Source organism: Magnolia sinica, chromosome 1 (genome assembly GCF_029962835.1).
Source record: "Magnolia sinica isolate HGM2019 chromosome 1, MsV1, whole genome shotgun sequence".
Classification (NCBI taxonomy): Eukaryota; Viridiplantae; Streptophyta; class Magnoliopsida; order Magnoliales; family Magnoliaceae; genus Magnolia; species Magnolia sinica.
Genome location: NC_080573.1, coordinates 117,329,495 through 117,342,326, shown reverse-complemented (window position 1 = coordinate 117,342,326; position 12,832 = coordinate 117,329,495). Strand labels below are relative to the sequence as shown.

The 12,832-nt window shown below is 38.8% G+C and overlaps 1 protein-coding gene across 1 annotated transcript in view; it reads left to right on the top strand.

Annotated features, from left to right (window-relative positions):
• LOC131255403 (pleiotropic drug resistance protein TUR2-like) overlaps positions 1–12,832 on the top strand; it is a 100,764-nt gene that overhangs the window by 6,721 nt on the left and 81,211 nt on the right. The window contains exons 22-24 of the mRNA XM_058256107.1: positions 91–262; positions 346–600; positions 686–947. Coding sequence (XP_058112090.1) covers positions 91–262; positions 346–600; positions 686–943 — 685 coding nt within the window. The 3' untranslated portion in view covers positions 944–947. The remainder of the gene's footprint in view (positions 1–90; positions 263–345; positions 601–685; positions 948–12,832) is intronic.

Here is a 12,832-nt window from a genome sequence, read left to right as displayed (position 1 = left end):
CTATGTTTCATAGTAAACAATTAAATGTCAATTCCTCTTCTGGATTTGGAGCTGATTCGGTTGCATTGCTGTAATGTTCGAAATTTGCAGGACTTCTCAACAGGACCTGTTTAACGCCATGGGCTCGATGTATGCTGCAGTTCTCTTCATCGGAGTGCAAAATGCCTCATCTGTGCAGCCAGTTGTGGCTGTCGAACGTACTGTTTTCTATAGAGAGAGGGCTGCCGGGATGTATTCAGCTCTACCATATGCCTTTGCGCAGGTAAGCACATCCATCCTGGTGTCTCAAAACTCTGTTCTTCCATGTTCAACCTTAGCCTCACTTCATTTTAATGCATTTCTCAGGTGGTGGTCGAGATTCCATACATCTTGGTTCAGACTCTCGTATATGGGGTCATCGTCTATGCCATGATCCAATTTGAATGGACGGCTGCCAAGTTCTTCTGGTATCTCTTCTTCATGTTCTTCACATTGCTCTACTTCACCTTCTATGGAATGATGGCTGTCGGCCTCACTCCTAACCATGACATTGCTGCAATCGTTTCCTCCGCATTCTATGCGCTGTGGAACCTGTTTGCAGGCTTCATCGTTCCCCGGCCCGTGAGTTTTTATCCAATCCTCTCCATTCATATCAATGTTTAATAAATAAATAAAATCTGGACTAACTCTTTCCTCTTGATCACAGAGAATTCCCATATGGTGGAGATGGTACTACTGGGCATGCCCAGTTGCTTGGACCTTGTATGGATTGGTCGCTTCCCAGTTCGGTGACATATCCAAACAAATGGACAATGACAAGATAGTGTCAGAGTATGTGAGGGAGTACTTCGGATTCAAGCATGACTTTCTGGGAGTGATTGCCGCTGGGGTCATTGGATTCACAGTGCTCTTTGCATTCGTCTTCGCCTTTTCCATTAAGGTGTTGAACTTCCAAAGAAGATGAGAAGGTTTATATATATATATATATATATATATATATATATATATATATATATATATATATATTCTTTACTCACAAGCCAAAATCAAATGGGGTTTGATCAGTTCAGCTCCCTGCAGTTCATGAAGCTTTTGGGCTATTCTATCAAAAGTAGGGGGCTGAAGTTTGAATATCATATGCTAGTATTTGTTTGTTGATTATTGAAATTTGTTGTAGTTAGAGCCCTTTTTAATACTTTCTCATGTGCCATATTTAGTTTCAAAAGTGTGTTCAAGGTTGTTATTGTATCAGCATACAGAAAAAGTTGGACTAGATTTATACAAATCTCCTTATGTAAAATTTTCATGTGTACGTGTCACATTTGATGCATTCCCCATTTCAGTGAATAAATTACAGACACTTTCCTAATAGTCATGTCCTGCCCCCAAGACCAGAAGCCTGTTTCTGCCCGTGAGATGATCTCGGACATGAATTTCAAAGCCCGTAATCAATTGGGCCAGGCCTTGGTGTCAATATGCAGAAGGCCTGACATGATCACCTGGACCGGCCCGAATGGTCTAAGACTGTCAGGATGGGTACTCGTCAAGCGAATGGGCTTAACTAAGGTCTAGATTCTTAGCAAGAGGGCTCTAGGTTGGACTGCGTAGTTATTTGACTTATGGGCCAGCCTTTCCCGACCTGTTTACACCTCTTCTAAGGGAGGAGGTTTCCTATTTTGAACAGGAAATTCCTTCCCAATGGGCCCTGCTGATGGTAATGCACCATGTCCACACGTACAGAATCGTGTTTACAGAAAGAATGGAATTCGAATTGTGGGATTTTGTGATATCTTGTTTGGCTCAAAATGGATGTAGAAATTACCCAAATCTGATTTTGCAGTGAATATATTTGTAGGACTCAAATTCAATGCTGTGAGCATTATTGGGTTGCTCTTGGATTGCAAGATGCAATATGGTATGGATATTCATGGACATATCGTGTCATGTGTGTGTGAGGCTTTTTGTTGTGGGAGTTTGGATGAAGCCCTTTAGCTTCATCTGGATAGTGTCATTTGAAATTTATTGATGGTTCAAATTATCTCATGGAATCACTCTCAGCCATACCTCCCTATCATCAAATGAATTATCTTTCTCAATTAAGTTTTCTTGAAAACCCTTTGAATCCGATGCTTGATCATGTGAATTAGGTTTAGAATTTTTCTGATTTTCTTTTTTGAATCTATAATTTTTATGCAAGTAGCCATCTTTCTGCAACTCCAATACTTTTTTTGTTTTATTTACTTTTGACTTAGATTGCATCTAATCTCTTAGGATGGCCCTTTTTCGATAGAGCTTCCTCTAACCATCATGGTATCACTAGAAGATTCCTTTTGTATTTTTTTTAAAGGACTCTTTAATAAACAACATTGACATGACTAATTCCATACTGAGATCTTGCATCATGAGATTTATAATCAAACTATTCCACAAATTTGGCATTGAATAAATCAGAAGTGGGATATTTTCTTCATCATTAATTTTTGCACCAACCACCTCCAATCTATTAATTAGAGTGCTAAACCCATTTTAGTTTTCTTATAAAGAGGCAATTCATCTATCTTCAAATTGTATAATTTTCATCGAAGAATTATCTTATTTGACATCGATTTTTCTTCATATAGGTTTTACAATTTATCGTACAAACCTTTTGTAGTGATTTGATTGGACATGTTGACTAAAATCGAGTCATCCAATACAAGAAGATTTGCCATAACTAATTGATTTTTACCATCAAATGTCATTCCTTTCATCTCTTCTACCTTTTTTTTCTTCTATCATAATTGTGCAACCTTCCTTCACTAATATTGTGTTCATCTTTAGTTTCCATGATATGTAATTGGATCTGTCAAACTTCAACACCTCGAATATGATAGAACTTGATTCAGCTATCTGAAACACAATTACAATAAAAAATACCAACACTGAGATTGTGTTAAAAGACTTCTCAACCCGTAGCTCTAATACCAATTGTTGTGGAAAAATAATTACACAAGATCGATGCAGGACAAGCCAAACCACATAAAAATTGTGAAACTGAAATAGAGAAAATGCACAAAGATTTACATGTTTCGGCAACATGCCTACATTCATAGGGCAACAACGCAAAATTATCTTCTTTACTAAAACCATATAAAACATAAATATAAGAGTTACCTCTCTCCCACTCTTACTCTGTGCAAGTTATTATATTAAAATTTTAGAAGATGTATTGAATGGAATGCCTTTATCTACCTTTGTTCCTTATATAAACCACATCAGAGGAGAGAGAGAGCCAATGGAAGTCTTAGAAAAACCAAGATTCACCAATACAAACACGAGAGAGAGAGAGAGAGAGAGAGAGAGTACCTACAGCCATGAAATATGCTTATCACATTTTGCTTATTGATGTGGACAACTCAGCTGATGAAAAAATACGTTGGATTGTGTTACACGAAAATAACGCGTTATCCCATTTAAAGAAATAATGTTGTTGACTACAAGATAAAACGATCCATCAAAATGCTTATGGTTTCACACGAGCAATAAGGAGAGAGAAAGTAGCAAGCTAGTTAGTGTGTTTTACTAATAGACTTTTTAACCGGCAAGTAGTGACAGCTGAAAAATACATGAGCATAGGATAGATCATTAAAGGGAGCGTTTGGATCATAAGTTACTTTGAATAAGCTACTTATGCCATAAGTTGCTTATTCTGGTTTCTACTTATTCAACCCATAAGTACATTTAGTAACACCAACATACTCATCAACCAAAAAGTAAAAAAGTATATTTAGTTTCAAACATCGTAAGTAACTATCCCTCAAGTTTGTTTGATCCCCCTCACATACACCATAAATCATGTGAGGCCAACCTTTGATGTGGACCATTCATCATATGTTCCCCACCTTTGATGTGGGTTATCCATCATACGGGGCCCACCTTGGATGTGGGTCATTCATCCTTATGGCCCGACCTTTAATGTGCACCATTCATTATATAGGTCCCACCTTTGATATTGGTCGTCCATCAAGTAGGGTCCACCATCAATGATATTGTCCATCATGTGGGGCCACCTTCAATATCCATTATTCATCATGTGGAGCCCACATTTAATATGGACCATCCATCATGTGGGCCCCACCTTTGATGTTGGTCATCCATCATGTAGGATCTGCTTGGATATAGGCCACTCATCATTAAGGCTGGCCTTTGATGTGGACCGTCCATCATGTGGAGCTTACCTTGATGAGGATTGTCTATCATGTGCAACCCACCATTATTAATTGGCCATCATGTGGAGCTTACTTTTGATGTGGATTGTCCATCATGGGGGCCCCACCTTCAATGTGGGTTGCCCATTATGCAAGGCTCACCTTAGATGTGAGTCGTTCATCATTAGGGGTTGACCTTTGATGTGAACTGTCCATCATGTACAACCACTTCAATATGGGCCATCCAGCATATGGGGCCAGCTTTAATGTCCATTGCCCATCATGTGGAGCCCACCTTTAATGTGGACCGTCCATCATATACGCCCCACCTTTGAAGTGGGTTGTCCATCATACTAGCTCGCTTTGGATGTGGGCTTTCTATCAGTATGAGCTGACCTTTGATGTGGACCATCCACATTAATGCGAGGGCATCCATCATGTGGGGCTCACTTTTTATGTTGACCATCCATCGTGTGAGCTCCACCTTCAATGTGGACGATCAACCATGTGGGGCCTCCTTTGATATGGACCATGGAGAGAGCTTACTTCAACATGAACTGTGAAATAGAAGTAGAAAAGTCATAAAAGTTAAAAAGCTAAAAAAAAATTACTTATTAAGGTAAGTATATTTTGGTACATTTGTTACTTTTATCATAATGCTTATCAAACTAACTTAAGTGAAAAAAGTAACTTAATTACTTAATATAAGTTAAAAAGTAACTTATTTGGTGATATCTGAATGAACCCTTAAAGACATTTTCATCCCTAGGGATAGGGTTGAGTTTTCTTCAAAGTCTTTTTTTAAGGGGGGGGGGGGGGGGGGGGTGGTTTAAATGTCAATTGCTAAGGCATGGGAGTTGTTGTATCTCCAGGAGTGGAAGCCTTTTTGTTGATATGCTTCATGGATGGAATCTTTATAATTGATTATATGGAGTGAAAAATGTTGGGAAACTACATAACTTACCCTTTTATGTGCAAATCAATAGGATTAACAACATAAAATATTTAGTGGATGAAAATCACTTCCAACATAAACAAGTAAATCATCAAACATTTAGTATACAAGAGAGATTTTTTTACATGGAAAACCCTCTGATGTGAAGGAAAAAAATGACGGGACTTAGTCCGTCACAAATCCACTATAATAATAATATAAGTATAATCATCAAGAGACTTCTATTTAATATTCAAATTACATCACTCAATGGCCGATTACAAGCAACATGAAAGAAATGAACTTCTCACCAATTGGGATAGTAAAAAATTTCCAACACAACCCTGGAAAAGACAATCGAAGAAACCAATATTGTGGATGGATCTTCACAAATTCGGATGCAAAGATTTTGATAGTAGAAACTTCTTGATCTTCTCTTCTACATAGTCCTTTTTTTTTTTTTCTTTCCTCTCTCATCTTTTTTCTCTTAGAAAGAAAATTCCCGAATGTTACTCTAAATTTTTTATTTTTTTTTTTCAAAACAAAAGAGCCCATTTTTATCTCAATTTGTTTGCTTGGACAAAAGACCAAAATACCCCTCACCACATACAGCACTAAAAGCTACCTAAGCCTACACGTACGAGTCCCACTCAACATGATGAGGGACCCAACAAAAAATGTTGGACCGGATAATATTTGCTTCTTGTGTAGAAAAAGATAAGAAAAATGGAAAACCACTTTTTCACCTCTTTGTGAGACATTAAGTACCTTTATTAGATGTTTCTAACCACCGGTTTGACATAATTTGCCATGGACGGTTGAAATATATGTGACATAAGAAAGGAAAAGAAAAGAAAAAAAGTTTGTCTGTCTAGACCGTTCATTAGATGGGGCATCTCTTAAATTGTCCATCCAAAAAAGTCTCACTCAGTAGATGATACTAACCACCCATGCTTCCTTTATGGCATCACCAATAGTCCATACAAATTGTTCATCCACCAATGTTGCCAGCTCAGTTTAGGGCTTGAGCCCCAAAAGGAAACAAAGCCAAATAGGTAACATAGACATGGATGAAGGGAAAACACAAATATCAGCTTATCCAGAACTTTTGTAGCCTCAAATTATGATGGTGGGCTTTTTGACACTGTTTCCTATGGTGTGGTCCACTTGATATTTGGATTTGACTCAATTTTGGAATCGTGCCCTAACATGAGCTGTCAAAGTGGATAGATGGTATGGATAAAACACACACATCATGGTGGGGATCATAGGGCTCTTATGGATTAAATGGGTTACATGGAAACCTAAGACAAAAGACCCAAGCAAGTAAATGCCACTCACAAGGAAGCACGGTTTCATGACCCAATCATTCCAAGTGGACTTGACTATTCAAGCGTGATCATGGATGGTTGGGCGAATGACCAAACCCTTCCTTTGGCATGAACAATTTGGTTGAATTCACGTCGGTGTGATAGGACAAAATGACAAAACCCAAAGCCTATGAACGTGAGTGGGCCCATGGTGCATATGAAGGCATTCACTAAAGGACGCCCCTTTTACAAGTCAAGGTCTTAATAGGAAGGGGTCACATGGTCAAAATGGGGAGAACCCAAAAAAAGCATGAAAGTTAAGATTCCTGAAGGGAAACAAGACCATACTTCCTCATTCTTGAAAAAACTAAGCCCACTTGGGTCCAAATGGTCCAAGTTAAGTTACACTTGTTCCATTCATATTGAAATGAATATATGGGTGTCACAAGAAAGAGCCACACATCAATTCAAGTAATCAAGCACCATTTACTGAAGGAAAGAGGGTTGTAATCAAGCCTTTTGGCATAAACACATATGGGCTCACCGAGAAGCCCAAAGGCTACTCGAATCCAAGGAGGGCTTGATCCATAATGGGCCTGAAAAAGAGTCAAGAGCCTGTTCGGGCATACATAAGTAAATGTGGGTTGATTACTTAGATGTTGAACCCAAAGATTCATTCTAATGACCCCATGTACCACATTCATTCTTAAGAATTCAAGGAGGCCCACCAAGACAAGGCACATGAGTAGAAATGCAAGGCAAGGATGTCTAGGTCTCCTCTCTGGCATGTACGTATGGGCTTGGGAGAAGAAGTGTGGCCCAGTCAAAATTAGAGGGCCAAAACCTCCCTACCATAGCATCTACACTGTCTACATCATGAATTTGGGGGATCCACTTAATGACAAAAGAGGCCTAGCCGAATGCATTGACACCACTATGGGCCCAAAAGGAAAAATGGTTGGCGCACTTGAATATGAGGAAGGCAAGATGATGAGATCCCCTCCATTAAGTGACCACATGGGGTTTTCATGAAAGTCCAAGCCTATTTTGAAAAGTCCAAATCTAGTGTGGGCCCATCCATCTTTGTCACCACTAAGAAAGAAATAATAATAAAAAAGAGCTATCCCAATAAGAAGAATGAAAGTGAAAATTCCTGGGCCCATTCAAATGCACATAAAGTCTAGGCCTTCATTTTGGGTCTACTTGTTACATGGACCGAAAATGGTAGACCCCCCATGCATATTCCAATGTGCATGTGAAGATTATATGATGAGAAACAAAATAAAAGAGGAGGGGAAAGAAATGAAAGCAGATTCCAATATTCTTGCGCCACCACCTTGTAAATCCCAGATAGCTTTAAAGATTAAATTACCTAAGCTCCATTGCTTCCACCAAACTAGCCGACGTCACCAACCACTCTTGTCAAATATCTTAAAGTCAGAAATGAATGAGTGAATGAGAGTGGGAAAGAAAATGAAACATGAAGCACGAAAGTAGGGAAGAAAATGAAACATGCAGCACGGAAGGAGTAAGGAAGGGAACTTCGTGAAAGGAAAAGATGAGTAAGGAAGGGCACTTACCTTACCTTTAATGTTGAATTTTAGGTGGAAAGATGAAAATTAATCACCTAAAGATAGGCTTAAGGTGCGTTACGATGTCGCTATCTTTAAGACGATATTCATATCCTACTGGTGATTAAACCAATTTGCAAGAGAGGGTTACAATAAATTCAAAAACCGTACCTCGAACATACTTTTACAGCATACACCCCTGACTTCTGTGCTGTTACAATTTACCCCCTAAAAACTGTATTTACTGCTTGAAAAATTGTTTGCAGTTTAGCACCTAAAAACTATAACTTTTTAAAAACCATCCAAAATAGAAAATGGAGAAGAAGATGGAGAGAAGATTGTTGGAATTGTGATTTTTGGATTGACCCAAAGATGAGTTTATATAGAATCACAAGAGATGCTTTAAAACCCTTTTCATGAAAATACATCTTCTTCCATGGTGTCTTTTCAACAATGGTAGTGTCTTTTCAACAATGACATCCCTTCACTATTTCAAATTCAAATGATGCTTCCTTTACCAAGAAGCACCACCATTCACAAATGAATGGTCACCAACAATTACTAAAAGCCATAACCCTTTCTCTAAATCCTCTTTTATATAATAAAATTATTTTGAAAAAACCCAACAATCCCTTAATATTTTTCAAAATATAGAGGTCAAGGCATGTAAGGAAAATATGTGCACAGGATAAGGTGTCTTATGAACTTGAACCTTCACTTAGTGTAAACAAATTAAAGTTGTACCAAAATTCTTAGTGACTATGTTCTTAAACCAAGTATTCTATACGACACAACCGAACATGTCACACACATATATATTTCAATTACCATGTGTTTTAAAATTATAACATTTTAACAGCCTCGTGCTCTGTCCTAGATTCATGAGTTCGTGAGAGTAGCCAAAACTCTCAAACATCAGGAAGCGGCCCCACTTCTAATACTCATAAGGGTGAGTCCTTATGAATGCTCATGTAACTATAGCACCCTTAAAAGGACTCATTAAGAGCAGCGGCTCATCCTCCTTTTCATCAATACAGGTATTCAATATTATACATACATTCAGGAATGAGATAGATAGAAAACGTACAGTGCTGCTTTAGACACTTCCTGCGAGGTACTTTGCCCATTGAACCTATTAACTTAGATTGGGCTTCCCACATATGGTGTCTGTGAAATTGGCTTAACTCTCATTCTTCTTAATGTTCTACTGACAACATCCCATGTCAGTCCCTTGGTAAACGGGTCCGCTAGATTCTGGATAGATTGCATATACTGTATTGTTATAACACCAACACCAAGTAATTGTCACATAAAACTATGCCTTATACTGATATGCCTGAATTTTCCAATATAAGTCTTGTTATATGCATTTGACAGTATCATTTACTATTACAGTAGATAGAGACCGGTGACAAACCGGGTTCTTATCATAGTGAACAAATTTTTTAAGTATCTTTTCAATATAATATGATTGGGATAGAGTTATAATATCATTGTTTCTTAATAGCTTGAAATCTACAATCACATTAGCTTCCCCCATATCATTCATGTCAAAACTAGAAGATAAGAATCTTTTAATGTTATTTATAACTTCTAAACATGTAACAAAGATTAATATATCATCTACGTAGAGACATATAATTACTTCTTTTGTAACGCCCCGTGTTTTTAGGACCCGAGTATATGACTTGTTTCCCAAAAACCCAAGTGTTAATATTTAAGGATGGCAAAAATTCATAATATATATATATATTCTTTTAGAGTTAGCAGTTTAGCGTAGGATGGACAAATCAATATAATGAAAAATTTGCATTTACATTTAAAATATACAAGCGGCTACCCATAATGACCTATACAAACCAATGTCCCAATACTTACAATTACAAAATGAGATAACATCGCATGTGTAACAAAATACATTATAACAAATCTTGAGCTGTAAAATCACGTAGCAACTCTTAGCAATATAATCATGCATCCTTGACGATTGTACCTTGCTCCTCATCAATATGAACATGAATATCAACTGGGCCGTCTGTGCTACCTGTACGGTTATATATTCGATGAATAAGTGATCAGCTCAGTGTGAATTCCCCTCAAGATTACACACAGTTGCATTAGGTAAACATAGTTATAACAACACAACAAGGTATACAAAACAATACATGATGTAGTCTTATTAGATGCATGGATTCGTGAATGCATCATCGACTCGGGAATGCTCATCCGTTCGGCAGTTGGGCTTGTCACCCATGCAAAGGCTAACCATTAGCGAAGCACATCACGTACCGCATAACAACTGCCTATTGTATATCACGTACATAAATCGATAGTTGGTGGTCTGAAAGCTAGCGAAATGATACCCCAATAACGAGGAGGCACGTGATACAGCATCCAGAAATATCCACCCGTCATCGTAAATATGTCATGTATGCATGATTAGCTAAGCCATTATTAGTTCAATTACAATTAGCTGGTTTAATAAAGCTCAAGGTCACTACGGGGGGCTCGTCACCCAGCGTAGGCTGACGGCTCAAGCATAGTGTCCCATGACCACCATGTCCAGCCCATAAGTCTACCACCTTAGGATGTTTAATGGAAACCCGTCGACTAGTGGCCAATCATATTTCAGTATATGGGGCTTACCATCGTATGGTTGCACAAAATAAAATATCGAACCCATATGGGTAAATACCAAAACAAAGCCACCTAAGGTGAATATCAAAACTAAGCCATATAGGGTACTTATCAAAACTAAGCCATATAGGGCCAATATCGAAACCATGCGAAAAAAAGACCATCCTTAAAAAAATCACTTAGACACATCAACCCCTGAATGGTAGGCCCACATCAATATTCAATTTAGACCACCATTCAATAACCACTAAGTCGAAGGTCCATTACAATCATAATCAATCGAGTTACATCCCAAGTATGAGTGTACATTTATAAGTGGGGGTTTCCCACTAATGTACCTGTTTAAGTTCCATAAGCAATCCACGAACATCAGAAAGTATGCATGATAAATATTAAGTATGTAATCTAACAATTCAGTTCCAACAATTAACACATGTGATTATAAGATAAAAATATCAAATATCAATCGAAATTAAGATAAAAATGATCACTTAAGCTAATGAAAAAATGGAAAGCTTAAGGGGAAGGAATCATCACCTGATGTTTTGAACCGCTTACTAGTGCCGCTAGGAGGTGTGCACGCTTTTAGGGTTAGGTTCTACCATGAATTGTAAATGATACAGTTAGATCCACGTTCTGCACACTATCTAGGGTTATGCCCATATCCTAGGGTCTAGATTACTTAGTTTTAGGGGTTCATCATGTAATTAAGTCTAGGTTTAGATTCTTGGATGTAATTTTTAATTAATGTAATAACAATATTAATGATATTACTAATTTGAAATAATAATCTAACAATGGCTAATGACATTAAAATATCAACAATAGTAAATATGATTGAATAAAATGGCTTACCTAACTCCAACCTGATCTGAGCGAGTAGACTCAACTAATGTACTTGATCTTGTTGTGCTAGATCTGACTCAACTCTGCCAAACCGGAATGAATGTAAACCTGACTAGATCCGGTCCGAACTTAGCAATCCTATAGTCGATCTTAGCGACATTAAACCTGAACGCAAAGGTTTTACTGTGTCAGGCCATACTCAAGTCAAGTCAACCGATGCAACTCGGTTGAGACCATTGCTTGGCGAAACGGCCATAACCAACAGATAGAGCTTGTGTCAACAATTCCTGGTTATTCCCAAGCTCATCTCAATACTCCTATTCAATAGGGAATTGTAGATTACTCGGACCCTTCCTACAGTTGTTGGGAACGAGCTAACTCGACCCAAACAATGGTTGGCTTTTAGACGAATTAAACACCAGGACATTCCTTCCAAATTGAAGCTTACCTTCAATGGATTGAGAGGATTTAAATTCAGCTAGCCCTAACTCAATCAATTGGGCTCGTCTGGACGATTTGGCAATAGCCCCAGTGGTAACGCGACAGCCCATTCGACTGATTGAGTGGATGCAACATCAAGTAGCATCGCACCACTCTGCCTTTGGATCGGAGGATGGCTACAATGAGTGCAGCACTCTGATGAGCGTAGGGGGTGAGGAGTCATGTTGCTGGAACTCAGGGAAGCAGCTCCCACACGCCCCTAAGAAAATCCCGGAGCTAGCCGAGTTGACCAAGCAACTCAGCAACTCGCCAGTACGTCCCATTGCTTCCCCCGTTTTCTCTCTTTCTTCTTATTATCCTTCCTCTCTTCCTTCCTTCTGGAGGAGCTTAGACTCAGTCCAACAATGTTTGGCCTTGGACAGGACTCACCCAACTCGATACCAGCAAGTTGAGAACTTGGCTCGAGTTGAGCTAGTGCGGCAAGACAGCCACCACACGAAGCCTCCTCTTCCCTTTCTCCTCTCTTCTCCTTCTTCCTTCTGGATGTGCAAAGGAGCAATGGTTACTGGACTAAATCAGTCCCGCCTGTAACTCGATCTGGACTCGATTCAAACTCGTCCTGAACTCAGATGAGATTGCAGCTTTGCACCACGAGCAGCAACTCTCCCTTCTCTATCTTCTCTATTCTCTCCTTTTCTTTCTTTCTTTCTCTCCTTCATTCTCTCTTGGGACCCCCAGTGACACTCTGACTCTGTCCGAGTTGGTCTAGCCAACAAGACTCGGATGGGTCTTGCGTGGTGCAGCACCACAACCTGACTGATCTCACTCCCCTATTCCTCTCCTATTTTCTCTCCCTCCCTCTCTCTCTCTCTCTCCCTCTCTTTTCTCTCTAGCTTTGGTGAGAATCCCGAGACGATCGCCTAACTT